This window comes from Pelodiscus sinensis, chromosome 10 (genome assembly GCF_052426305.1).
Source record: "Pelodiscus sinensis isolate ZL-2025 chromosome 10, ASM5242630v1, whole genome shotgun sequence".
Lineage (NCBI taxonomy): Eukaryota > Metazoa > Chordata > Testudines > Trionychidae > Pelodiscus > Pelodiscus sinensis.
Window position 1 is genome coordinate 735388 of NC_143061.1, and position 25978 is coordinate 761365.

At 65.2% G+C, this 25978-nt stretch overlaps 1 protein-coding gene across 3 annotated transcripts in view; it reads right to left on the bottom strand.

The window, feature by feature from the left end:
• Positions 1-21151: 21151 nt before the first annotated feature.
• BDH1 (3-hydroxybutyrate dehydrogenase 1) overlaps positions 21152-25978 on the bottom strand; it is a 46841-nt gene continuing 42014 nt past the window's right edge. For all 3 annotated transcript variants that reach the window (XM_075938322.2, XM_075938321.2, XM_075938323.2), the window contains exon 7: positions 21152-23376. In XM_075938322.2, the coding sequence (XP_075794437.1) occupies positions 22907-23376 (470 nt within the window). In that variant the 3' untranslated portion in view covers positions 21152-22906. The remainder of the gene's footprint in view (positions 23377-25978) is intronic.

A 25978-nucleotide genomic window follows, 5' to 3' on the forward strand; every position in this document is an offset into this window, starting at 1 on the left:
CCCTCGCCCCCCTGCTACCTCCTCACTGCACCTCCCCCTCGCCGCCCTGCTACCCCCTCACTGCACCTCCCCCTCACCCCCCTGCTACTCCCTCACTGCGCCTCCCCCTCGCCGCCCTGCTACCCCCTCACTGCGCCTCCCCCTCGCCCCCCTGCTACCCCGTCACTGCGCCTCCCCCTCGCCCCCCTGCTCCCCCCTCACTGCACCTCCCCCTCGCCCCCCCCTCACTGCGCCTCCCCCTCGCCCCCCTGCTACCTCCTCACTGCACCTCCCCCTCGCCCCCCTGCTACCTCCTCACTGCGCCTCCCCCTCGCCCCCCTGCTACCTCCTCACTGCACCTCCCCCTCGCCCCCCTGCTACCCCCTCACTGCGCCTCCCCATCGCCGCCCTGCTACCCCCTCACTGCACCTCCCCATCGCCGCCCTGCTACCCCCTCACTGCGCCTCCCCCTCGCCCCCCTGCTACCTCCTCACTGCACCTCCCCCTCGCCGCCCTGCTACCCCCTCACTGCGCCTCCCCCTCGCCCCCCTGCTACCTCCTCACTTCGCCTCCCCCTCGCCGCCCTGCTACCCCGTCACTGCGCCTCCCCATCGCCCCCCTGCTACCTCCTCACTGCGCCTCCCCCTCGCCCCCCTGCTACCTCCTCACTGCGCCTCCCCCTCGCCGCCCTGCTACCCCGTCACTGCGCCTCCCCATCGCCCCCCTGCTACCCCCTCACTGCGCCTCCCCCTCGCCCCCCCGTCACTGCGCCTCCCCATCGCCGCCCTGCTACCCCCTCACTGCACCTCCCCCTCGCCCCCCTGCTACCGCCTCACTGCGCCTCCCCCTCGCCGCCCTGCTACCCCGTCACTGCGCCTCCCCCTCGCCCCCCTGCTACCTCCTCACTGCACCTCCCCCTCGCCCCCCTGCTACCTCCTCACTGCACCTCCCCCTCGCCCCCCTGCTACCCCCTCACTGCGCCTCCCCGTCGCCCCCCTGCTACCTCCTCACTGCACCTCCCCCTCGCCCCCCTGCTACCTCCTCACTGCGCCTCCCCCTTGCCCCCCTGCTACCTCCTCACTGCACCTCCCCCTCGCCCCCCTGCTACCTCCTCACTGCGCCTCCCCATCGCCGCCCTGCTACCCCCTCACTGCGCCTCCCCCTCGCCGCCCTGCTACCCCGTCACTGCGCCTCCCCATCGCCGCCCTGCTACCCCCTCACTGCGCCTCCCCCTCGCCCCCCTGCTACCCCCTCACTGTGCCTCCCCCTCGCCCCCCCTCACTGCGCCTCCCCATCACCGCCTTGCTACCCCCTCACTGCGCCTCCCCCTCGCCCCCCTGCTACCTCCTCACTGCACCTCCCCCTCCCCGCCCTGCTACCCCCTCACTGCACCTCCCCCTCGCCCCCCTGCTACCCCCTCACTGCGCCTCCCCATCACCGCCCTGCTACCCCCTCACTGCGCCTCCCCCTCGCTCCCCTGCTACCCCGTCACTGCGCCTCCCCCTCGCCCCCCTGCTACCCCGTCACTGCGCCTCCCCCTCGCCCCCCTGCTACCCCGTCACTGCGCCTCCCCCTCGCCCCCCTGCTACCCCGTCACTCCGCCTCCCACTCGCCGCCCTGCTACCCCGTCACTGCGCATCCCCCTCGCCGCCCTGCTACCCCGTCACTGCGCCTCCCCCTGGCCCCCCTGCTACCCCCTCACTGCGCCTCCCCCTCGCCGCCCTGCTACCCCCTCACTGCACCTCCCCCTCGCCCCCCTGCTACCCCCTCACTGCGCCTCCCCATCGCCGCCCTGCTACCCCCTCACTGCGCCTCCCCCTCGCCCCCCTGCTACCCCGTCACTGCGCCTCCCCCTCGCCCCCCTGCTACCCCGTCACTGCGCCTCCCTCTCGCCCCCCTGCTACCCCGTCACTGCGCCTCCCACTCGCCGCCCTGCTACCCCGTCACTGCGCCTCCCCCTGGCCCCCCTGCTACCCCCTCACTGCGCCTCCCCCTCGCCCCCCTGCTACCTCCTCACTGCGCCTCCCCCTCGCCGCCCTGCTACCCCCTCACTGCGCCTCCCCCTCGCCCCTCTGCTACCCCCTCACTGCACCTCCCCTTCGCCGCCCTGCTACCCCCTCACTGCACCTCCCCCTCGCCCCCCTGCTACCGTCACAGCGCCTCCCCATCACCGCCCTGCTACCCTGTCACTGCGCCTCCCCCTCGCCGCCCTGCTACCCCCTCACTGCGCCTCCCCCTCGCCCCCCCTCACTGCGCCTCCCCATCGCCGCCCTGCTACCCTGCCACTGCGCCTCCCCCTCACCCCCCTGCTACCGCCTCACTGCGCCTCCCTGTCGCCCCCCTGCTACCGTCACTGCGCCTCCCCCTCGCCGCCCTGCTACCCCCCTCACTGTGCCTCCCCCTCGCCCCCCCTCACTGCGCCTCCCCATCGCCGCCCTGCTACCCTGTCACTGCGCCTCCCCCTCGCCCCCCTGCTACCGCCTCACTGAGCCTCCCCGTCGCCCCCCTGCTACCGTCACTGCGCCTCCCCCTCGCCGCCCTGCTACCCCCTCACTGCGCCTCCCCCTCGCCCCCCTGCTACCCCCTCACTGCACCTCCCCATCGCCGCCCTGCTACCCCCTCACTGCGCCTCCCCCTCGCCCCCCTGCTACCCCGTCACTGCGCCTCCCCCTCGCCGCCCTGCTACCCTGTCACTGCGCTTCCCCCTCGCCGCCCTGCTACCCCTTCACTGCACCTCCCCATCGCCGCCCTGCTACCCCGTCACTGCGCCTCCCCATCGCCGCCCTGCTACCCCCTCACTGCACCTCCCCCTCGCCCCCCCGTCACTGCGCCTCCCCCTCGCCCCCCTGCTACCCCGTCACTGCGCCTCCCCATCGCCGCCCTGCTACCCCCTCACTGCACCTCCCCATCGCCGCCCTGCTACCCCCTCACTGCGCCTCCCCCTCGCCCCCCTGCTACCCTGTCACTGCGCCTCCCCCTCGCCCCCCTGCTACCCCGTCACTGCGCCTCCCCTTCGCCCCCCTGCTACCCCGTCACTGCGCCTCCCCCTCGCCCCCCTGCTACCTCCTCACTGCGCCTCCCCCTCGCCCCCCTGCTACCTCCTCACTGCGCCTCCCCCTCGCCCCCCTGCTACCCCGTCACTGCGCCTCCCCCTCGCCCCCCTGCTACCCTGTCACTGCGCCTCCCCCTCGCCCCCCTGCTACCCCGTCACTGCGCCTCCCCCTCGCCCCCCTGCTACCCCGTCACTGCGCCTCCCCCTCGCCCCCCTGCTACCCCGTCACTGCGCCTCCCCCTCGCCCCCCTGCTACCTCCTCACTGCGCCTCCCCCTCGCCCCCCTGCTACCTCCTCACTGCGCCTCCCCCTCGCCCCCCTGCTACCCCGTCACTGCGCCTCCCCCTCGCCCCCCTGCTACCCCGTCACTGCGCCTCCCCCTCGCCGCCCTGCTACCACTTCACTGCGCCTCCCCCTCGCCCCCCTGCTACCTCCTCACTGCGCCTCCCCCTCGCCCCCCTGCTACTCCCTCACTGCGCCTCCCCCTCGCCCCCCTGCTACCCCCACACTGCGCCTCCCCCTCGCCGCCCTGCTACCCCCTCACTGCGCCTCCCCCTCGCCCCTCTGCTACCCCCTCACTGCACCTCCCCATCGCCACCCTGCTACCCCCTCACTGCGCCTCCCCCTCGCCCCCCTGCTACCCTGTCACTGCGCCTCCCCCTCGCCGCCCTGCTACCCCCTCACTGCGCCTCCCCCTCGCCCCCCCCTCACTGCGCCTCCCCATTGCCGCCCTGCTACCCTGTCACTGCGCCTCCCCCTCGCCCCCCTGCTACCGCCTCACTGCGCCTCCCCGTCACCCCCCTGCTACCGTCACTGCGCCTCCCCCTCGCCGCCCTGCTACCCCCCTCACTGTGCCTCCCCCTCGCCCCCCCCTCACTGCGCCTCCCCATCACCGCCCTGCTACCCCCTCACTGCGCCTCCCCCTCGCCCCCCTGCTACCTCCTCACTGCACCTCCCCCTCGCCGCCCTGCTACCCCCTCACTGCACCTCCCCCTCGCCCCCCTGCTACTCCCTCACTGCGCCTCCCCCTCGCCGCCCTGCTACCCCCTCACTGCGCCTCCCCCTCGCCCCCCTGCTACCCCGTCACTGCGCCTCCCCCTCGCCCCCCTGCTCCCCCCTCACTGCACCTCCCCCTCGCCCCCCCCTCACTGCGCCTCCCCCTAGCCCCCCTGCTACCTCCTCACTGCACCTCCCCCTCGCCCCCCTGCTACCTCCTCACTGCGCCTCCCCCTCGCCCCCCTGCTACCCTGTCACTGCGCCTCCCCCTCGCCGCCCTGCTACCCCGTCACTGCGCCTCCCCCTCGCCGCCCTGCTACCCCGTCACTGCGCCTCCCCCTCGCCCCCCTGCTACCCCCTCACTGCGCCTCCCCCTCGCCCCCTGCTACCCCGTCACTGCACCTCCCCATCGCCGCCCTGCTACCCCCTCACTGCGCCTCCCCCTCGCCCCCCTGCTACCTCCTCACTGCGCCTCCCCCTCGCCCCCCTGCTACCCCGTCGCTGCGCCTCCCCCTCGCCTCCCTGCTACCCCCTCACTGCGCCTCCCCCTCGCCCCCCTGCTACCCCCTCACTGCGCCTCCCCCTCGCCTCCCTGCTACCCCGTCACTGCGCCTCCCCCTCGCCCCACTGCTACCCCCTCACTGCGCCTCCCCCTCGCCCCCCTGCTACCTCCTCATTGCGCCTCCCCCTTGCCGCCCTGCTACCCCGTCACTGCGCCTCCCCATTGCCGCCCTGCTACCCCCTCACTGCGCCTCCCCCTCGCCCCCCTGCTACCCCCTCACTGCGCCTCCCCCTCGCCCCCTGCTACCCCGTCACTGCACCTCCCCCTCGCCCCCCTGCTACCCCCTCACTGCGCCTCCCCCTCGCCCCCCTGCTACCCTGTCACAGCGCCTCCCCATCGCCGCCCTGCTACCCCCTCACTGCACCTCCCCATCGCCGCCCTGCTACCCCCTCACTGCGCCTCCCCCTCGCCCCCCTGCTACCTCCTCACTGCGCCTCCCCCTCGCCGCCCTGCTACCCCGTCACTGCGCCTCCCCATCGCCGCCCTGCTACCCCGTCACTGCGCCTCCCCATCGCCGCCCTGCTACCCCCTCACTGCACCTCCCCCTCGCCCCCCCGTCACTGCGCCTCCCCCTCGCCCCCCTGCTACCCCGTCACTGCGCCTCCCCATCGCCGCCCTGCTACCCCCTCACTGCGCCTCCCCCTCGCCCCCCTGCTACCCTGTCACTGCGCCTCCCCCTCGCCCCCCTGCTACCCCGTCACTGCGCCTCCCCCTCGCCCCCCTGCTACCCCGTCACTGCGACTCCCCCTCGCCCCCCTGCTACCTCCTCACTGCGCCTCCCCCTCGCCCCCCTGCTACCTCCTCACTGCGCCTCCCCCTCGCCCCCCTGCTACCTCCTCACTGCGCCTCCCCCTCGCCCCCCTGCTACCTCCTCACTGCGCCTCCCCCTCGCCTCCCTGCTACCCCCTCACTGCGCCTCCCCCTCGCCCCCCTGCTACCCTGTCACTGCGCCTCCCCCTCGCCCCCCTGCTACCCCGTCACTGCGCCTCCCCCTCGCCCCCCTGCTACCCCGTCACTGCGCCTCCCCCTCGCCGCCCTGCTACCCCGTCACTGCGCATCCCCCTCGCCGCCCTGCTACCCCGTCACTGCGCCTCCCCCTCGCCCCCCTGCTACTCCGTCCCTGCGCCTCCCCCTCGCCCCCCTGCTACCCCGTCACTGCGCCTCCCCCTCGCCGCCCTGCTACCACTTCACTGCGCCTCCCCCTCGCCCCCCTGCTACCTCCTCACTGCGCCTCCCCCTCGCCCCCCTGCTACTCCCTCACTGCGCCTCCCCCTCGCCCCCCTGCTACCCCCTCACTGCGCCTCCCCCTCGCTGCCCTGCTACCCCCTCACTGCGCCTCCCCCTCGCCCCTCTGCTACCCCCTCACTGCACCTCCCCATCGCCCCCCTGCTACCCTGTCACTGCGCCTCCCCCTCGCCGCCCTGCTACCCCCTCACTGCGCCTCCCCCTCGCCCCTCTGCTACCCCCTCACTGCACCTCCCCTTCGCCGCCCTGCTACCCCCTCACTGCGCCTCCCCCTCGCCGCCCTGCTACCCCCTCACTGCGCCTCCCCCTCGCCCCTCTGCTACCCCCTCACTGCACCTCCCCTTCGCCGCCCTGCTACCCCCTCACTGCGCCTCCCCCTCGCCCCCCCTCACTGCGCCTCCCCATTGCCGCCCTGCTACCCCCTCACTGCGCCTCCCCCTCGCCCCCCTGCTACCGCCTCACTGCGCCTCCCCGTCGCCCCCCTGCTACCGTCACTGCGCCTCCCCCTCGCCGCCCTGCTACCCCCCTCACTGTGCCTCCCCCTCGCCCCCCCTCACTGCGCCTCCCCATCACCGCCCTGCTACCCCCTCACTGCGCCTCCCCCTCGCCCCCCTGCTACCTCCTCACTGCACCTCCCCCTCGCCACCCTGCTACCCCCTCACTGCACCTCCCCCTCGCCCCCCTGCTACCCCCTCACTGCGCCTCCCCATCGCCGCCCTGCTACCCCCTCACTGCGCCTCCCCCTCGCCCCCCTGCTACCCCGTCACTGCGCCTCCCCCTCGCCCCCCTGCTACCCCGTCACTGCGCCTCCCCCTCGCCCCCCTGCTACCCCGTCACTGCGCCTCCCCCTCGCCCCCCTGCTACCCCGTCACTGCGCCTCCCCCTCGCCCCCCTGCTACCCTGTCACTGCGCCTCCCACTCGCCGCCCTGCTACCCCGTCACTGCGCATCCCCTCGCCTCCCTGCTACCCCGTCACTGCGCCTCCCCCTGGCCCCCCTGCTACCCCCTCACTGCGCCTCCCCCTCGCCCCCCTGCTACCTCCTCACTGCGCCTCCCCCTGGCCGCCCTGCTACCCCCTCACTGCGCCTCCCCCTCGCCCCTCTGCTACCCCCTCACTGCACCTCCCCTTCGCCGCCCTGCTACCCCCTCACTGCGCCTCCCCCTCGCCCCCCTGCTACCGTCACAGCGCCTCCCCATCACCGCCCTGCTACCCTGTCACTGCGCCTCCCCCTCGCCCCCCTGCTACCCCGTCACTGCGCCTCCCCCTCCCCGCCCTGCTACCCTGTCACTGCGCCTCCCCCTCGCCGCCCTGCTACCCCCTCACTGCGCCTCCCCCTCGCCCCCCTCACTGCGCCTCCCCATCGCCGCCCTGCTACCCTGTCACTGCGCCTCCCCCTCACCCCCCTGCTACCGCCTCACTGCGCCTCCCCGTCGCCCCCCTGCTACCGTCACTGCGCCTCCCCCTCGCCGCCCTGCTACCCCCCTCACTGTGCCTCCCCCTCGCCCCCCCTCACTGCGCCTCCCCATCGCCGCCCAGCTACCCTGTCACTGCGCCTCCCCCTCGCCCCCCTGCTACCGCCTCACTGCGCCTCCCCGTCGCCCCCTGCTACCGTCACTGCGCCTCCCCCTCGCCGCCCTGCTACCCCCTCACTGCGCCTCCCCCTCGCCCCCCTGCTACTCTGTCACTGCGCCTCCCCCTCGCCGCCCTGCTACCCTGTCACTGCGCCTCCCCCTCGCCGCCCTGCTACCCCTTCACTGCACCTCCCCATCGCCGCCCTGCTACCCCGTCACTGCGCCTCCCCATCGCCGCCCTGCTACCCCCTCACTGCACCTCCCCCTCTCCCCCCCCCCCGTCACTGCGCCTCCCCCTCGCCCCCCTGCTACCCCGTCACTGCGCCTCCCCATCGCCGCCCTGCTACCCCCTCACTGCACCTCCCCATCGCCGCCCTGCTACCCCCTCACTGCGCCTCCCCCTCGCCCCCCTGCTACCCTGTCACTGCGCCTCCCCCTCGCCCCCCTGCTACCCTGTCACTGCGCCTCCCCCTCGCCCCCCTGCTACCCCGTCACTGCGCCTCCCCCTCGCCCCCCTGCTACCTCCTCACTGCGCCTCCCCCTCGCCGCCCTGCTACCCCGTCACTGCGCCTCCCCATCGCCGCCCTGCTACCCCGTCACTGCGCCTCCCCATCGCCGCCCTGCTACCCCCTCACTGCACCTCCCCCTCGCCCCCCCGTCACTGCGCCTCCCCCTCGCCCCCCTGCTACCCCGTCACTGCGCCTCCCCATCGCCGCCCTGCTACCCCCTCACTGCGCCTCCCCCTCGCCCCCCTGCTACCCTGTCACTGCGCCTCCCCCTCGCCCCCCTGCTACCCCGTCACTGCGCCTCCCCCTCGCCCCCCTGCTACCCCGTCACTGCGACTCCCCCTCGCCCCCCTGCTACCTCCTCACTGCGCCTCCCCCTCGCCCCCCTGCTACCTCCTCACTGCGCCTCCCCCTCGCCCCCCTGCTACCTCCTCACTGCGCCTCCCCCTCGCCCCCCTGCTACCTCCTCACTGCGCCTCCCCCTCGCCTCCCTGCTACCCCCTCACTGCGCCTCCCCCTCGCCCCCCTGCTACCCTGTCACTGCGCCTCCCCCTCGCCCCCCTGCTACCCCGTCACTGCGCCTCCCCCTCGCCCCCCTGCTACCCCGTCACTGCGCCTCCCCCTCGCCGCCCTGCTACCCCGTCACTGCGCATCCCCCTCGCCGCCCTGCTACCCCGTCACTGCGCCTCCCCCTCGCCCCCCTGCTACTCCGTCCCTGCGCCTCCCCCTCGCCCCCCTGCTACCCCGTCACTGCGCCTCCCCCTCGCCGCCCTGCTACCACTTCACTGCGCCTCCCCCTCGCCCCCCTGCTACCTCCTCACTGCGCCTCCCCCTCGCCCCCCTGCTACTCCCTCACTGCGCCTCCCCCTCGCCCCCCTGCTACCCCCTCACTGCGCCTCCCCCTCGCTGCCCTGCTACCCCCTCACTGCGCCTCCCCCTCGCCCCTCTGCTACCCCCTCACTGCACCTCCCCATCGCCCCCCTGCTACCCTGTCACTGCGCCTCCCCCTCGCCGCCCTGCTACCCCCTCACTGCGCCTCCCCCTCGCCCCTCTGCTACCCCCTCACTGCACCTCCCCTTCGCCGCCCTGCTACCCCCTCACTGCGCCTCCCCCTCGCCGCCCTGCTACCCCCTCACTGCGCCTCCCCCTCGCCCCTCTGCTACCCCCTCACTGCACCTCCCCTTCGCCGCCCTGCTACCCCCTCACTGCGCCTCCCCCTCGCCCCCCCTCACTGCGCCTCCCCATTGCCGCCCTGCTACCCCCTCACTGCGCCTCCCCCTCGCCCCCCTGCTACCGCCTCACTGCGCCTCCCCGTCGCCCCCCTGCTACCGTCACTGCGCCTCCCCCTCGCCGCCCTGCTACCCCCTCACTGTGCCTCCCCCTCGCCCCCCCTCACTGCGCCTCCCCATCACCGCCCTGCTACCCCCTCACTGCGCCTCCCCCTCGCCCCCCTGCTACCTCCTCACTGCACCTCCCCCTCGCCACCCTGCTACCCCCTCACTGCACCTCCCCCTCGCCCCCCTGCTACCCCCTCACTGCGCCTCCCCATCGCCGCCCTGCTACCCCCTCACTGCGCCTCCCCCTCGCCCCCCTGCTACCCCGTCACTGCGCCTCCCCCTCGCCCCCCTGCTACCCCGTCACTGCGCCTCCCCCTCGCCCCCCTGCTACCCCGTCACTGCGCCTCCCCCTCGCCCCCCTGCTACCCCGTCACTGCGCCTCCCCCTCGCCCCCCTGCTACCCTGTCACTGCGCCTCCCACTCGCCGCCCTGCTACCCCGTCACTGCGCATCCCCTCGCCTCCCTGCTACCCCGTCACTGCGCCTCCCCCTGGCCCCCCTGCTACCCCCTCACTGCGCCTCCCCCTCGCCCCCCTGCTACCTCCTCACTGCGCCTCCCCCTGGCCGCCCTGCTACCCCCTCACTGCGCCTCCCCCTCGCCCCTCTGCTACCCCCTCACTGCACCTCCCCTTCGCCGCCCTGCTACCCCCTCACTGCGCCTCCCCCTCGCCCCCCTGCTACCGTCACAGCGCCTCCCCATCACCGCCCTGCTACCCTGTCACTGCGCCTCCCCCTCGCCCCCCTGCTACCCCGTCACTGCGCCTCCCCCTCCCCGCCCTGCTACCCTGTCACTGCGCCTCCCCCTCGCCGCCCTGCTACCCCCTCACTGCGCCTCCCCCTCGCCCCCCTCACTGCGCCTCCCCATCGCCGCCCTGCTACCCTGTCACTGCGCCTCCCCCTCACCCCCTGCTACCGCCTCACTGCGCCTCCCCGTCGCCCCCTGCTACCGTCACTGCGCCTCCCCCTCGCCGCCCTGCTACCCCCTCACTGTGCCTCCCCCTCGCCCCCCCTCACTGCGCCTCCCCATCGCCGCCCAGCTACCCTGTCACTGCGCCTCCCCCTCGCCCCCCTGCTACCGCCTCACTGCGCCTCCCCGTCGCCCCCTGCTACCGTCACTGCGCCTCCCCCTCGCCGCCCTGCTACCCCCTCACTGCGCCTCCCCCTCGCCCCCCTGCTACTCTGTCACTGCGCCTCCCCCTCGCCGCCCTGCTACCCTGTCACTGCGCCTCCCCCTCGCCGCCCTGCTACCCCTTCACTGCACCTCCCCATCGCCGCCCTGCTACCCCGTCACTGCGCCTCCCCATCGCCGCCCTGCTACCCCCTCACTGCACCTCCCCCTCTCCCCCCCGTCACTGCGCCTCCCCCTCGCCCCCCTGCTACCCCGTCACTGCGCCTCCCCATCGCCGCCCTGCTACCCCCTCACTGCACCTCCCCATCGCCGCCCTGCTACCCCCTCACTGCGCCTCCCCCTCGCCCCCCTGCTACCCTGTCACTGCGCCTCCCCCTCGCCCCCCTGCTACCCTGTCACTGCGCCTCCCCCTCGCCCCCCTGCTACCCCGTCACTGCGCCTCCCCCTCGCCCCCCTGCTACCTCCTCACTGCGCCTCCCCCTCGCCCCCCTGCTACCTCCTCACTGCGCCTCCCCCTCGCCCCCCTGCTACCCCGTCACTGCGCCTCCCCCTCGCCCCCCTGCTACCCTGTCACTGCGCCTCCTCCTCGCCCCCCTGCTACCCCGTCACTGCGCCTCCCCCTCGCCCCCCTGCTACCCCGTCACTGCGCCTCCCCCTCGCCCCCCTGCTACCCCGTCACTGCGCCTCCCCCTCGCCGCCCTGCTACCCCGTCACTGCGCATCCCCCTCGCCGCCCTGCTACCCCGTCACTGCGCCTCCCCCTCGCCCCCCTGCTACTCCGTCACTGCGCCTCCCCCTCGCCCCCCTGCTACCCCGTCACTGCGCCTCCCCCTCGCCGCCCTGCTACCACTTCACTGCGCCTCCCCCTCGCCCCCCTACCTCCTCACTGCGCCTCCCCCTCGCCCCCCTGCTACTCCCTCACTGCGCCTCCCCCTCGCCCCCCTGCTACCCCCTCACTGCGCCTCCCCCTCGCCGCCCTGCTACCCCCTCACTGCGCCTCCCCCTCGCCCCTCTGCTACCCCCTCACTGCACCTCCCCATCGCCACCCTGCTACCCCCTCACTGCGCCTCCCCCTCGCCCCCCTGCTACCCTGTCACTGCGCCTCCCCCTCGCCGCCCTGCTACCCCCTCACTGCGCCTCCCCCTCGCCCCCCCCTCACTGCGCCTCCCCATTGCCGCCCTGCTACCCTGTCACTGCGCCTCCCCCTCGCCCCCCTGCTACCGCCTCACTGCGCCTCCCCGTCGCCCCCCTGCTACTGTCACTGCGCCTCCCCCTCGCCGCCCTGCTACCCCCCTCACTGTGCCTCCCCCCGCCCCCCCTCACTGCGCCTCCCCATCACCGCCCTGCTACCCCCTCACTGCGCCTCCCCCTCGCCCCCCTGCTACCTCCTCACTGCACCTCCCCCTCGCCGCCCTGCTACCCCCTCACTGCACCTCCCCCTCGCCCCCCTGCTACTCCCTCACTGCGCCTCCCCCTCGCCGCCCTGCTACCCCCTCACTGCGCCTCCCCCTCGCCCCCCTGCTACCCCGTCACTGCGCCTCCCCCTCGCCCCCCTGCTACCCCGTCACTGCGCCTCCCCCTCGCCCCCCTGCTACCCCGTCACTGCGCCTCCCCCTCGCCCCCCTGCTACCCTGTCACTGCGCCTCCCACTCGCCGCCCTGCTACCCCGTCACTGCGCATCCCCCTCGCCGCCCTGCTACCCCGTCACTGCGCCTCCCCCTGGCCCCCCTGCTACCCCCTCACTGCGCCTCCCCCTCGCCCCCCTGCTACCTCCTCACTGCGCCTCCCCCTCGCCGCCCTGCTACCCCCTCACTGCGCCTCCCCCTCGCCCCTCTGCTACCCCCTCACTGCACCTCCCCTTCGCCGCCCTGCTACCCCCTCACTGCGCCTCCCCCTGGCCCCCCTGCTACCCCCTCACTGCGCCTCCCCCTCGCCCCTCTGCTACCCCCTCACTGCACCTCCCCTTCGCCGCCCTGCTACCCCCTCACTGCGCCTCCCCCTCGCCCCCCTGCTACCGTCACAGCGCCTCCCCATCACCGCCCTGCTACCCTGTCACTGCGCCTCCCCCTCGCCCCCCTGCTACCCCGTCACTGCGCCTCCCCCTCGCCGCCCTGCTACCCTGTCACTGCGCCTCCCCCTCGCCGCCCTGCTACCCCCTCACTGCGCCTCCCCCTCGCCCCCCCTCACTGCGCCTCCCCATCGCCGCCCTGCTACCCTGTCACTGCGCCTCCCCCTCACCCCCCTGCTACCGCCTCACTGCGCCTCCCCGTCGCCCCCCTGCTACCGTCACTGCGCCTCCCCCTCGCCGCCCTGCTACCCCCTCACTGTGCCTCCCCCTCGCCCCCCCCTCACTGCGCCTCCCCATCGCCGCCCTGCTACCCTGTCACTGCGCCTCCCCCTCGCCCCCCTGCTACCGCCTCACTGCGCCTCCCCGTCGCCCCCCTGCTACCGTCACTGCGCCTCCCCCTCGCCGCCCTGCTACCCCCTCACTGCGCCTCCCCCTCGCCCCCCTGCTACCCTCTCACTGTGCCTCCCCATCACCGCCCTGCTACTCTGTCACTGCGCCTCCCCCTCGCCGCCCTGCTACCCTGTCACTGCGCCTCCCCCTCGCCGCCCTGCTACCCCCACTGTGCCTCCCCATCACCGCCCCGCTGCCCCTTCACTGCACCTCCCCATCGCCGCCCTGCTACCCCCTCACTGCGCCTCCCCCTCACCCCCTGCTACCCCGTCACTGCGCCTCCCCATCGCCCCCCTGCTACCCCGTCACTGCGCCTCCCCCTCGCCTCCCCGCTGCCTCCTCACTGCGCCTCCCCATCACCCCCCTGCTACCCTCTCACTGCGCCTCCCCCTCGCCCCCTGCTGCCCCCTCACTGCGCCTCCCCCTCGCCCCCCTGCTACCCCCTCACTGCGCCTCCCCATCACCCCCCTGCTACCCGCTCACTGCGCCTCCCCCTCACCCCCTGCTACCCCCTCACTGCGCCTCCCCATCGCCCCCCTGCTGCCCCCTCACTGCGCCTCCCCCTCGCCTCCCCCTCGCCCCCCTGCTACCCCCTCACCGCGCCTCCCCATCGCCCCCCTTCTGCCCCCTCACTGTGCCTCCCCCTCGCCTCCCCCTCGCCCCCCTGCTACCCGCTCACTGCGCCTCCCCCTCACCCCCGTGCTACCTCCTCACTGCACCTCCCCATCGCCCCCCTGCTGCCCCCTCACTGTGCCTCCCCCTCGCCACCCTGCTGCCCCCTCACTGCACCTCCCTTTCTCTGTGCTGCTGGCTGCTCATTGTGCTGCCGCCACCCTGCTGTCCATGCATCACATCGCTCCACCACCGACCGGGGTGGGGCTCAGCCATCGTGCGCTCGCTGCTTCTGCCAGCTTGTGGTGGATTTCAGCTCTTTCCCAAAGCACAGTAGAATCATAGAATCCTAGGACTGGAAGGGACCTCGAGAGGTCATCGAGTCCAGCCCCCCGCCCTCACGGCAGGACCAAGCTCCGTCTACACCATCCCAGACAGATGTCTATCTAACCTGTTCTTAAATATCTCCAGAGAGGGAGATTCCACCACCTCCCTTGGCAATTTATTCCAATATTTGACCACCCTGACAGTTAGGAATTTTTTCCTAATGTCCAATCTAAACCTCCCCTGCTGCACTTTAAGCCCATTACTCCTTGTCCTGTCCTCAGAAACCAAGAGGAACAAATTTTCTCCTTCCTCCTTGTGACACCCTTTTAGATATTTGAAAACCGCTCTCATGTCCCCCCTTAATCTTCTTTTTTCCAAACTAAACAAGCCCAGTTCATGAAGCCTGGCTTCATAGGTCATGTTCTCTAGACCTTTAATCATTCTTGTCGCTCTTCTCTGTACCCTTTCCAATTTCTCCACATCTTTCTTGAAATGTGGCGCCCAGAACTGGATACAGTACTCCAGCTGAGGCCTAACTAGTGCAGAGTAGAGCGGCAGAATGACTTCACGAGTTTTGCTTACAACACACCTGTTGATACAACCTAGAATCATATTTGCTTTTTTTGCAACAGCATCACACTGTTGACTCATATTCAACTTGTGGTCCACTATGACCCCTAGATCCCTTTCCACCATGCTCCTTCCTAGACAGTCGCTTCCCATCTTGTATGTATGGAACTGATTGTTCCTTCCTAAGTGGAGCACTTTGCATTTCTCTTTATTAAACCTCATCCTGTTTACCTCTGACCATTTCTCTAACTTGCTAAGGTCATTTTGAATTATGTCCCTATCCTCCAAAGAAGTTGCAACCCCACCCAGTTTGGTATCATCTGCAAACTTAATAAGCGTACTCTCTATCCCAATATCTACATCATTGATGAAGATATTGAACAGTACGGGTCCCAAAACAGACCCTTGCGGAACTCCACTTGTTATCCCTTTCCAGCAGGATTTAGAACCGTTAACAACAACTCTCTGACTACGGTTATCCAGCCAATTATGCACCCACCTTATCGTGGCCCTATCTAAGTTTTATTTGCCTAGTTTATCAATAAGAATATCATGTGAGACCATATCAAATGCCTTACTAAAGTCTAGGTATATGACATCCACCGCTTCTCCCTTATCCACAAGGCTCGTTATCCTATCAAAGAAAGCTATCAGATTAGTTTGGCATGACTTGTTCTTTCCAAACCCATGCTGGCTATTCCCTATCACTTTATTACCTTCCAAGTGTTTGCATATGATTTCCTTAATTACCTGCTCCATTATCTCCCTGGGACAGACATTAAACTGACTGGTCTGTAGTTTCCTGGGTTGTTCTTATTCCCCTTTTTATAGATGGGCACAATATTTGCCCTTTTCCAGTCTTCTGGAATCTCCCCTGTCTGCCATGATTTTTCAAAAATCATAGCTAAAGGCTCAGATACCTCCTCTATCAGCTCCTTGAGTATCCTGGGATGCATTTCATCAGGACCTGGTGACTTGCTGACATCTAACTTTCCTAAGTGATTTTTAACTTGTTCTTTGTGTATCCTATCTTCTAAACTTACCCTCTCTCTGCTTGTATTCACTACGTTAGGCACACCTCCAGACTTCTCGGTGAAGACCGAAACAAAGAAGTCATTGAGCATCTCTGCCATTTCCAAGTTTCCTGTTACTGCTTCTCCCTCCTCACTAAGCAGTGGGCCTACCCTATCCTTGGTCTTCCTCTTCCTTTTAATGTATTTATAAAAGGTCTTCTTGTTTCCCTTTATGCCTGTAGCTAGTTTGATCTCATTTTGTGCCTTTGCCTTTCTAATCTTGCCCATGCATTCCCGTGTTGCTTGCCTATATTCATCCTTTGTTAGTTGTCCTAGTTTCCATTTTTTATATGACTCCTTTTTTATTTTGAGATCATGCAAGATCTCCTTGTTAAGCCAAGCTGGTCTTTTGCCATATTTTCTATCTTTCCTACACAGCGGAATTGTTTGCTTTTGGGCCCTTAACAACGTCCCTTTGAAATACTTCCAACTCTCCTCAGTTGTTTTTCCCTTCAGTCTTGCTTCCCATGGGACCTTACCTACAAGTTCTCTGAGCTTATCAAAATCTGCCTTCCTGAAATCCATTACCTCAATTGTGCTGGTCTCCCTTCTACCTTTCCTTAAGATCATGAACTCTATTATTTCATGATCACTGTCCCCTACACTGTCTTCCACTTTCAAGTACTCCAGTGGATGCTGCAATGGAAAGTTAAATAATAAAGAGACTCCTTATGGAGCCGTTCTTTAGTGCTAGCACTGAAACAGTGGGGAGAAACAAGTGGAGCCAGTCTTACCGCTCACAACTGGAGGGCATGTAGCCTGCTGACTCAAAGTCCAGTCCTTCCCCGCTTAACCTCCCAAGACTCTGGGATTGGAGCCTCTGTCCATCCAAGTTTCTTTACGCGGACCCTGTCTCTCTCCTTTGCGCCAGGTTAAGCACAGACTTTCTTTTGTATTCCCACAATAATTACAGACATTGCAATTAGTGTTAACACAATTTGTGACCCACCACCTCCCAAGTCGATTACAATGAGCAAACCTCTATCCCACTAGCTGAATTGCTAACACGTCTGAGCAAAGCAGGGGCAAACTCTATTTATAGGCACCCGGGGTTTCTCTCCTGTTCCAGCTGGCTGTAACGGAAGAATTCATTCAGACCTTGCTTACATGCTCTCAATGTCATTTCTTCCATCTTTGGAAGTTCATTAGATCTTGTACAGGACTTGTTTCACGCCCAGGACACCATTTCCCAGCGGCTTGCACCCATAACGGGTAGCTTAGGAGTGGCTTTTCTCATAAGAGATGGGCATCAGCTGCTAACTTCAAATCTAGACCATGGAACACAGAATCTGGGGTTTCTAGCCATTATACTAATAGGAAAATTCAAGTAGGCATCGGGGCTGTCAAACTCTCCACCGACTCCACTGGATGTTTGGATAAGCAGGTTTCATTCAGCCCTTCTCCTTAGAAGACGCTTTATTTCCAGGGGTGTCTGCAGTCAGGAGCCAGGCTCAGACTTTGACCTTCCTCAGCTGGGCTGAGCTGCAGACCTGAGAGCTGCCGGGTAAGAGGCACGCTCAGTTCAGCAGTAGCAGATTTAAAGGTAGCCATCCTGCAACAAAAAAACTTTCAAAACAGACTCCAAAGGGAAACTGCTGAGCTACAAGCCATCTGCAGATTTGCCGCTGTCAGTTTAGGGTTAAACAGACTGAGTGGCTAGCCAACTACAGAAGCAGTTCCTCCTCTTTGGAGGTATGTCTAGTTCGAGCTGGGGGGGTAATGTAGTCATCCGCAGCTGCAAATGAAGCCCGGGAAATTCAAACCAGCGGGGTAGTGTAGACATACCCTTGGTGTTCACACCTCCACGTCAGTTACTGGAGGGGGGCCTCGTCCTCCCTGGGTGAACTGACCTGGTTATCTCTGGCCTTCCTCTTGATTGGAACTCCTTTCTTATGCCTGTGTATTTATACCTGCCTCTGGAATTGCCACTCCACGCATCTGACCAAGTGGGTCTCTGCCCACGAAACCTCGTGCTCCAATAAATCCTGGTCTCTAAGGTGCCACAGGACTCCTCGTTGAACTCGTCATGATCTTTCATTCACCAGAGCTGGCTCTGAAGCTGACCAAGAAGCAAGCTCTGATTTCCAAGCTCCTAGAGGCAAGGGCTGTGCCTGCTCTGTGCTCCGTGCAGAGGGCCGGCCTGTGTGCTTAGTAAGCCAGGGCGTGGCAGGGAGAAGCAGGTGGGACGTGGCAGAGGGTGGCGAGGAATGTGAGCCGAGGAGGCAGCGGCTGGCTCTGGGCTGTCACACCCATCGGCATCCACCAGGAGCAGCAGTTATTCCAGATCCAGGGCAGGATAAGGAAGAGCAGGCTCAGGCCACTGTGTAGCTCTGCGGGCCTGAGCAGATCCGCTCACTGGACTGTGGTGTGGAGACAGACAGGACTGCCCCCATTCTCCTCACGACTGCTCCGTGGGGAGCCGACACTCCCCCTTTGGGGCGCAGGGTGAGCCACTGGCTCTCAGCGTCTCTGGCGCGCCTGCAGAGACTAGGACGTGAGCTCGCAGGGCCAAAAGAGGAGGCTGTGATTTAGGGGAGAACTGAAAGTTAAGCTGGGTCCCTTGATTCCAGCGGGTTCTGTGGTCAAGGCTGTCCCTGGGGGGCTGCGGAGCACAGGGCAGCCCCTCACCTCAGACCCCACCCTGCCTCTTCCTGCCCCTACTCTACACCTGCCCCACCCCACTCCTCCCTTCCCCCAAGCCCTGCCCCCTCCCCACAGCAGCGGGAGCCCAGGAAGTGGAGCAACACCCAGCGGCCTGTGCCGTACTGCCGCCCATCTCCCTGCCGGGCAGCTCTGCTTCACCACCACCGCTCTAGGAGACGCAGAGCGACCCAGCCCACGCTCCCCCAAGGCAGGGGTGAGCAATAATTTTTGCCTGGGGGCCACTTCAAACATTTTTGAAGTAGCCCCGGGCCACCCTGGAAAGGGCAGGGCCTAAACAGGAAGGGGCAGGGCTACCCCAGTCCCAGACCATGCTTGGTCTGGGGGTGAGGGAGCCCCTTTGCCCCCCTTCCCACTAGGCACCCATGCCCTGGAAGAGGCTTGGCACGCTCCAATCAGGGCCTGGGGTCAGGGAGCACGTGAAGCCTCCTCCCGCCCTGCCAGGAGTACGTGGCACTTTGAAGCACGGGGCAGGGTGAAGGAAGCTTTACGCAGGTCCCCCGCCCCCAGGCCCTCAGTGGCTTCAAAGCGCCGCGTGCTCCTGGCAGGGCGGGAGGAGGTTTCGTGCCCCCAGGCCAATTAAGACAGGATACTGGGCGAAAGGGTCTGCGCCGGTCTGATGATCTTTTGCACTGGAAGCTGCTGGTGGAGAAAGGAAGAGAAAGGCCCCGGGAGATGTTTGCTGCTCCCCCGAAGAGGAGGGTACAATGAGAAGCCGGCGTGTCACACAATGGAAAGGGGAACTGGCTGGTGGGACTCACACCAGGACTCAGAAGGCTTCCAAGGAGCAGCACTCAGCAGAGGAGCCAGGTTCCTAGCAGAGAAGAAACTGGCATCAATTTGGGCGCTAACACGGCGTGGTGTGAGCGCTGTCGTCATCTGACTGGCGGCGAATGCCAGGGCAGGAGCCAGCCCCACGGCCAGGCGTTCTGAGCGTGCCAGGGAGTTGCCGCACCCACAGCTGTGGTTTCAATCCCACAGTCGCTTGGTGCCACGCCGCAGCCCCACGGAGGGAGAGCAGCAGAGCGGGCCGTGCTGCAGAACGCCGGTCTCACTGCTGCTGTCTGCGGCAACCCAGCTGCACGGTGAGCGATGGCACGCAGGAGAGGCCAGAAAGCCTACTTCTGGGAGGGGCCGTTTCAGTGTGACCCAGTCTCACGGGACCCTCTCTTCAGATCGCCTGGAGGAGACATTCACACTTTGCATTTCAGGGCAGGAGCGCCTGTGCTTGGAAGACGATAGGAAAGAGCCCTGTGCTGGTCACATAGACCAGACAATCACACACATTCCTCTCAGGCCTGGCTTGACAAGACTCAGGAGCTGTGCTCCGGGTTGGGGCAGAAGAGTGCAGTGCGGACGTGCTGGGCCAGGGCCCCACTCCAGTCTCCTGACTACAGAGTAACTCTCCCGACAGTTCGAGCTTATGGCTAAGCAGACTGGAGCTAGTTGCAAAACATTCCATACCCCCAAACACCGACAGACACCCGGGCGAGAAGGTCAGTCAGACCTCCCGTTTTCCCTGATTAAGATACAAAATACAGCAGCGGAGATTAAAAATACGCCAGCTCTGCTGCCTTGCACTACAGCAGGGAAAGAGATTTCCATTCCACAGAAAGCCTTGGTGACAATCGTCTCTTTCCTCAGGCAGCGCTGAGCACAGAGCAGAGCAATCGGTGACAGCCGCCAGCGCTCGCATGGCCTGCGTGCCGTCCACTAAGTAGCAAGTCGTTCTTTTCCCTTTGAATGTGACAGGACAAGGGAGAAAAGCGGCCTGCGTTTCTGTCAAACAACAATCAAAGGGCCCTCGTTCCCTGCACCCGGCAGTCAGCAGCGTCTCAGCCCGAGGGCCCTCGGCGCCAGCTGCCCTGTGGGGAGAGGCTGGGCTGTGTACATTTCCCTTCTCCATTGCCTGCAACTTTCTGCCAGAACCCGCTTCCCAGGGCGAGAGGAGCCATCACTGACAAGCAGAAGGGCCAGACGCTGCCGTCTGCATAGCAGCTGCTGCTTTGTGACCTCAGTGCTGATTCCTTATCCTGGCTCTCAGGGGAGCAGGGATGGGCTACGCAGGGACCGTCTGGCCACATGATCACTAAGCAACAGAACACAAGGGTGGAACATGGTCATCGGCAAACTGCCCCCCACACCCCAGCTGTCTTGCAGCAGCTACCTGACTAGCTCACAGGTTTGCTCTGCAGCTGTCAGAATGGCCAGAGCCATCTCCTCACTAGGGCCACTCCCGGTTCCCAAGAGTCCCCTCTCCAGTCAGTTGGTGTCGAACTCAAGGCAACAGACTGCCTAGCACTAATCACAAGAGAAGGGTGCTCACAGGTGCCGGAGCAGGGTCGAGCACCCCTCAGCAAGAAGAGAAGTTGACACTTGCGGCAGTGTTAACTCTAGTGTCTTCCTGGCCAAATTCCAGCTCAGTCAGTCCAGACGTGGCTCGGTCGACAGGGGAAGCCTTTGTTGACCGCTCCCTTATGCCTCGTGAAACGAGGTTTACAGGAGCGGTCGACAAAGGTTCCATTGTCGACCGATCCGCATCTTGACTCGCGCGCTGTGCCAACAATCAGCTGAGCCGGACCAGCGCGGTGGCCATTTTTATTTTAATGACACCGAGGATATTTAAATCCCCGCTTCATTGACTACGTGGGGTAGCCTATTTTACGTGCCTCTGTCGGCAGAGGCATGTAGTCTAGACACACCCTTTGACACACTGGGCTCATTTATTCCATCCAATTAAGACATTTTCTGTCTCCCTGGGTAGGCTCAACAGGGCTCAGGCCGGTAACTTTACCGTGCACACCTCTCGAAGTCAGTGGGCATTTTACATGACACAAGACCTACAGGTCTGGGCTGCACTGGTGACTGTGTCAGTCCAGTATTTGCCATGAGTGAGAGCAGACTGAGTGAATTACTTCTGGGCAGAGTCCTACAGAGCTCAGCTTGGACTTTGTCAAACCACGGAACCTTAGTGCAATTCAGTAGCTGGGTAAAGTGGGCATGTGCCCAGTCGGGCCGAGTCCAGAGGGGGCCTCTCACCCTAAGTATCCAAAAACAAACAGCTGGAGCCTGTGAACTTTATACCAAGAGTTTTAATGTTAATCAAACCAAAGGCTATTTCCATCACGTACTCGTTCCACTTGCTACAGTACTTACAACAGTGCAACGAATCCTTTTGCTACTCGCAGTTATATTTCTGCTCACCTCCCACCCGTCAAACCGAATGCTCAGCGCTCCCCTGCAAAAGGCTTTTCGTTGCTGCTGTTGGTTTCTATGGACGTGTTTTTGTGGTATTTCTTACAGTACAAAAGAACGTTTCTAAGTAAGGCTGCGATGTTGGCATTTTTTTAAGTAACTTTCCTGGCAGAGGTGCTGGGAAAAATGTCAATTTCCTGGCAGAAAAGGAGGGGTGGAAGACTGAGGCCAGCCCTCACACCTGTGGCTCTTGTTCTGCAGGGCAAGGCCTGGCTCCCTACTCCAGGCCTTGTGACCTGGCACATGGGGTCTCAGAGCCACTCAGGTTTGGCCCATCTGTATTTTGTAGATGGACACAGAAGGATCAGTGTGACCCTGTGGATTAGGTGCAATGCCACTCAAATGTGTTTTCCCAGCCATTTCCACGATTTCACCGACTTACTCAAATTCACGATTTCTGTGACCACTGTGACCTCTATGACAAAATCGTAGCCTTACTTCTAAGTCATGTAAACATCATAACCATCGTTGATATTGAACTGCTCTTAAACATTATTCCTTTTTTTATTGATTTCCTACTGAAGATCATATCCAAACTATATTAGCTAGACCAATGTCTCAGCTCCATGACTCCGTCAGTGTCAACTACTGCTCTGTCCGTACCAGTTGTGCTGCCGTAGGGCGTACAAGTCCCAGAACTCCAGCGTGCAAGGCACTGTTCAGACACACGCTGAAGAGACGGTGTAGCTCAGGGCTCCAAGTGGAAAATGCCATTCATCGTTGTGGTGACTGTAACTGCTGCTTCGGAATGCTGCTGGCAAAGGACAGGAACCGGGTCTCGTGGAAATGGGTCAGTGCTGCCGCCGTGTGTGCTACGTTACCACTAGTGCAAATAAACCCACTTCAAAGCGTCTTACTCTGAAGTCGCAGTGTTCAGCTACTGTTGGAAATGAGACGTGCTGACGGGACTGGTCCAGCAGCCGTACTCGCCTGCGCACGCTCATACTCGGGAGGGAGCGAGGACCTCGGGGTTAGGCACGAGCTACCCAACTCCTTGGAAAAAGGATGTGACAGAGAGAGACAGACAGACAGACGGCCCGGCCCCCTTTGACCCAGCGTCCATCGGTGGGAGTGCAGTGAGGAAAGGGACAGCACCAGCTGCTCATGGCAGTGCTCGGAGCACCAGGGGATGGGATCCCGGAATTAAAGAAACCCGCAGGCCCCTGGCTACCCAGGCTCCGCGAGATGCCACTGCAGCAGGAGGGCCTGAGGTCTGGGGGCAAGGGCTGCCAAAGCTGGGGTAACTTGGTCAGCAGCAGTTAGACTGAAAATCCCTGCAGAGCAACTGTAAGTTCAGTGAGGAGCTAAACTCGCTGATTTGTTGGGAGAACAAAAAGGAATCCTTGCAATAAATAGCACAGAGCTGGGTCCCTACAATATACATAACACGGCCCTGCTGAGGGAAGGTCCCATGCAACACTTACTACCCTTTACATTACATTTCAATGTTTAAATTAACCTGGTGGAGCTACGTTACGGTACCTTGCAATTAGCTACAAAAATACAAAAGTGACTCCTGGGAGATGTGTACAACCTGCCCTTTGAGATGAACCTCCCAGCTGCGCGGAGCCACCTCAGTAAATGTAGATCCGATCCGACACAGCCGCAGGCAGGTGCGTCATGATCTGCACGCGCAGCCACCAGTAGTAATCCATGGGATGGTAGCGGGTGTAGGGGGAGGGCGACGTCAGGGCGTGGGTGATGCTGTTGATGACAGGCGAGGTGTCCGGTGAGCCGCTGTTGCAGTAACTCTCCATCTTGGTGATTTGCTCATCCAGGTACTGCCGGCCGTAGTCTTTGCGCACAGTCTCTGGAAGCTCCTTCCACATCTTCTCCGCTATGGCCTTAATTCGCTCAGGCGTGTACAGGTTGGTGGCCCCTATGAAGTTCCCAGGCTCCACCAGACAGACCTTGACTCCCTGGGGGCGCATCTCATAGCGCAGGCAATCAGAAAAGGCTTCCACCCCAAACTTGGTGATGCAGTACGACGACCGTGCGGGGCTGCCCATCCGGCCCATCATGCTGCTGATGTTCACCACACGACCTAGGAAAGTGCCGGGAAAAGCACGGGCCATCAGCAGACGCCATTAGCACCAGATCCCCGGTACAGGAGAGTTCACAGGCTCTGAACTCTCCTGCCTTGTGTGCTGGGTGCAATCAGCAGGGCCGCGTGCGCACCGGGCCAATTGCTAGCGGGGGTGGTCTGCAAACCAGGGGCAACGGCTACTCAGCCAGTGAGGCCGAAATGCCAGGACCCAGAGCAGATTTCTAGAGCAATTCAGGGCTGGGGCCAGATTCCTCCTAATTCCTGGGCTCCTCGCATTCCGAGTTCCAGCCTTTGCTCTTCTGCCCAGCAGCTAGCTCCTCCCCCAGAGGAGGAAAATGGTGAGAGATTCTCCCCATCTGGGAGAAGCAGAATTTCTGTCTCATGCTGGCAGCAGCAGAGGCTCTGCCTCGTGTTCCCAGGGCCGGGTGAGCAGTGCAGCTCTGGCCTCAGCCACGTGGGTAAGAGGCGCCGCCGCCGAGACGCACAGTCCGGCTGCACAAGGCTGCTTAGCACCATTTGTATCCAACTTCCCAGCTGTGGCCACAGGCAGGGCTGTGGCTTGGGTACGTGGCCAAGGGAGCTGGTTGCTCCAGACAGCTGCGTGTGGCTGCAGCAGGGAGCGAGGCTGCAGGCTCATTACCTGCAGCTGCCCTCACCTGCCATCAGAAACTGCTCCCACATGTGCCAAAGGGGGCAGAGGGAGGAAATCAGAGGGAGGGCTGGGCAGAACGTGTGCAAGCCGCTCATCTGAGTGATGAGTGCAAGACAGTTAATCGCTCTGGAGTCACCCGACACTAACGGTCCCCGTGCCAGGAACTGCAGGCTCACCGAGACCAGCCACCCGACACTAACGGTCCCCGTGCCGGGAGCTGCAGGCTCACCGAGACCAGCCACCCGACACTAACGGTCCCCGTGCCGGGAACTGCAGGCTCACCGAGACCAGCCACCCGACACTAACGGTCCCCGTGCCGGAAGCTGCAGGCTCACCGAGACCAGCCACCCGACACTAACGGTCCCCGTGCCGGGAACTGCAGGCTCACCGAGACCAGCCACCCGACACTAACGGTCCCCGTGCCGGGAACTGCAGGCTCACCGAGACCAGCCACCCGACACTAACGGTCCCCGTGCTGGGAACTGCAGACTCACCGAGACCAGCCACCCGACACTAACGGTCCCCGTGCCGGAAGCTGCAGGCTCACCGAGACCAGCCACCCGACACTAACGGTCCCCGTGCCAGGAACTGCAGGCTCACCGAGACCAGCCACCCGACACTAACGGTCCCCGTGCCAGGAACTGCAGGCTCACCGAGACCAGCCACCCGACACTAACGGTCCCCGTGCCAGGAACTGCAGGCTCACCGAGACCAGCCACCCGACACTAACGGTCCCCGTGCCGGGAGCTGCAGGCTCACCGAGACCAGCCACCCGACACTAACGGTCCCCGTGCCGGGAACTGCAGGCTCACCGAGACCAGCCACCCGACACTAACGGTCCCCGTGCCGGAAGCTGCAGGCTCACCGAGACCAGCCACCCGACACTAACGGTCCCCGTGCCGGGAACTGCAGGCTCACCGAGACCAGCCACCCGACACTAACGGTCCCCGTGCCGGGAACTGCAGGCTCACCGAGACCAGCCACCCGACACTAACGGTCCCCGTGCTGGGAACTGCAGACTCACCGAGACCAGCCACCCGACACTAACGGTCCCCGTGCCGGAAGCTGCAGGCTCACCGAGACCAGCCACCCGACACTAACGGTCCCCGTGCCGGGAACTGCAGGCTCACCGAGACCAGCCACCCGACACTAACGGTCCCCGTGCCAGGAACTGCAGGCTCACCGAGACCAGCCACCCGACGCTAACGGTCCCCGTGCCGGGAGCTGCAGACTCACCGAGACCAGCCACCCGACACTAACGGTCCCCGTGCCAGGAACTGCAGGCTCACCGTGACCAGCCACCCGACACTAACGGTCCCCGTGCCGGGAGCTGCAGACTCACCGAGACCAGCCACCCGACACTAACGGTCCCCGTGCCGGGAACTGCAGGCTCACCGAGACCAGCCACCCGACACTAACGGTCCCCGTGCCGGGAACTGCAGGCTCACCGAGACCAGCCACCCGACGCTAACGGTCCCCGTGCTGGGAGCTGCAGGCTCACCGAGACCAGCCACCCGACACTAACGGTCCCCGTGCCAGGAACTGCAGGCTCACCGAGACCAGCCACCCGACGCTAACGGTCCCCGTGCCGGAAACTGCAGGCTCACCGAGACCAGCCACCCGACGCTAATGGTCCCCGTGCTGGGAGCTGCAGACTCACCGAGACCAGCCACCCGACACTAACGGTCCCCGTGCTGGGAACTGCAGACTCACCGAGACCAGCCACCCGACACTAACGGTCCCCGTGCCAGGAACTGCAGGCTCACCGAGACCAGCCACCCGACACTAACGGTCCCCGTGCCAGGAACTGCAGGCTCACCGAGACCAGCCACCCGACACTAACGGTCCCTGTGCCGGGAGCTGCAGACTCACCGAGACCAGCCACCCGACACTAACGGTCCCCGTGCCAGGAACTGCAGGCTCACCGAGACCAGCCACCCGACACTA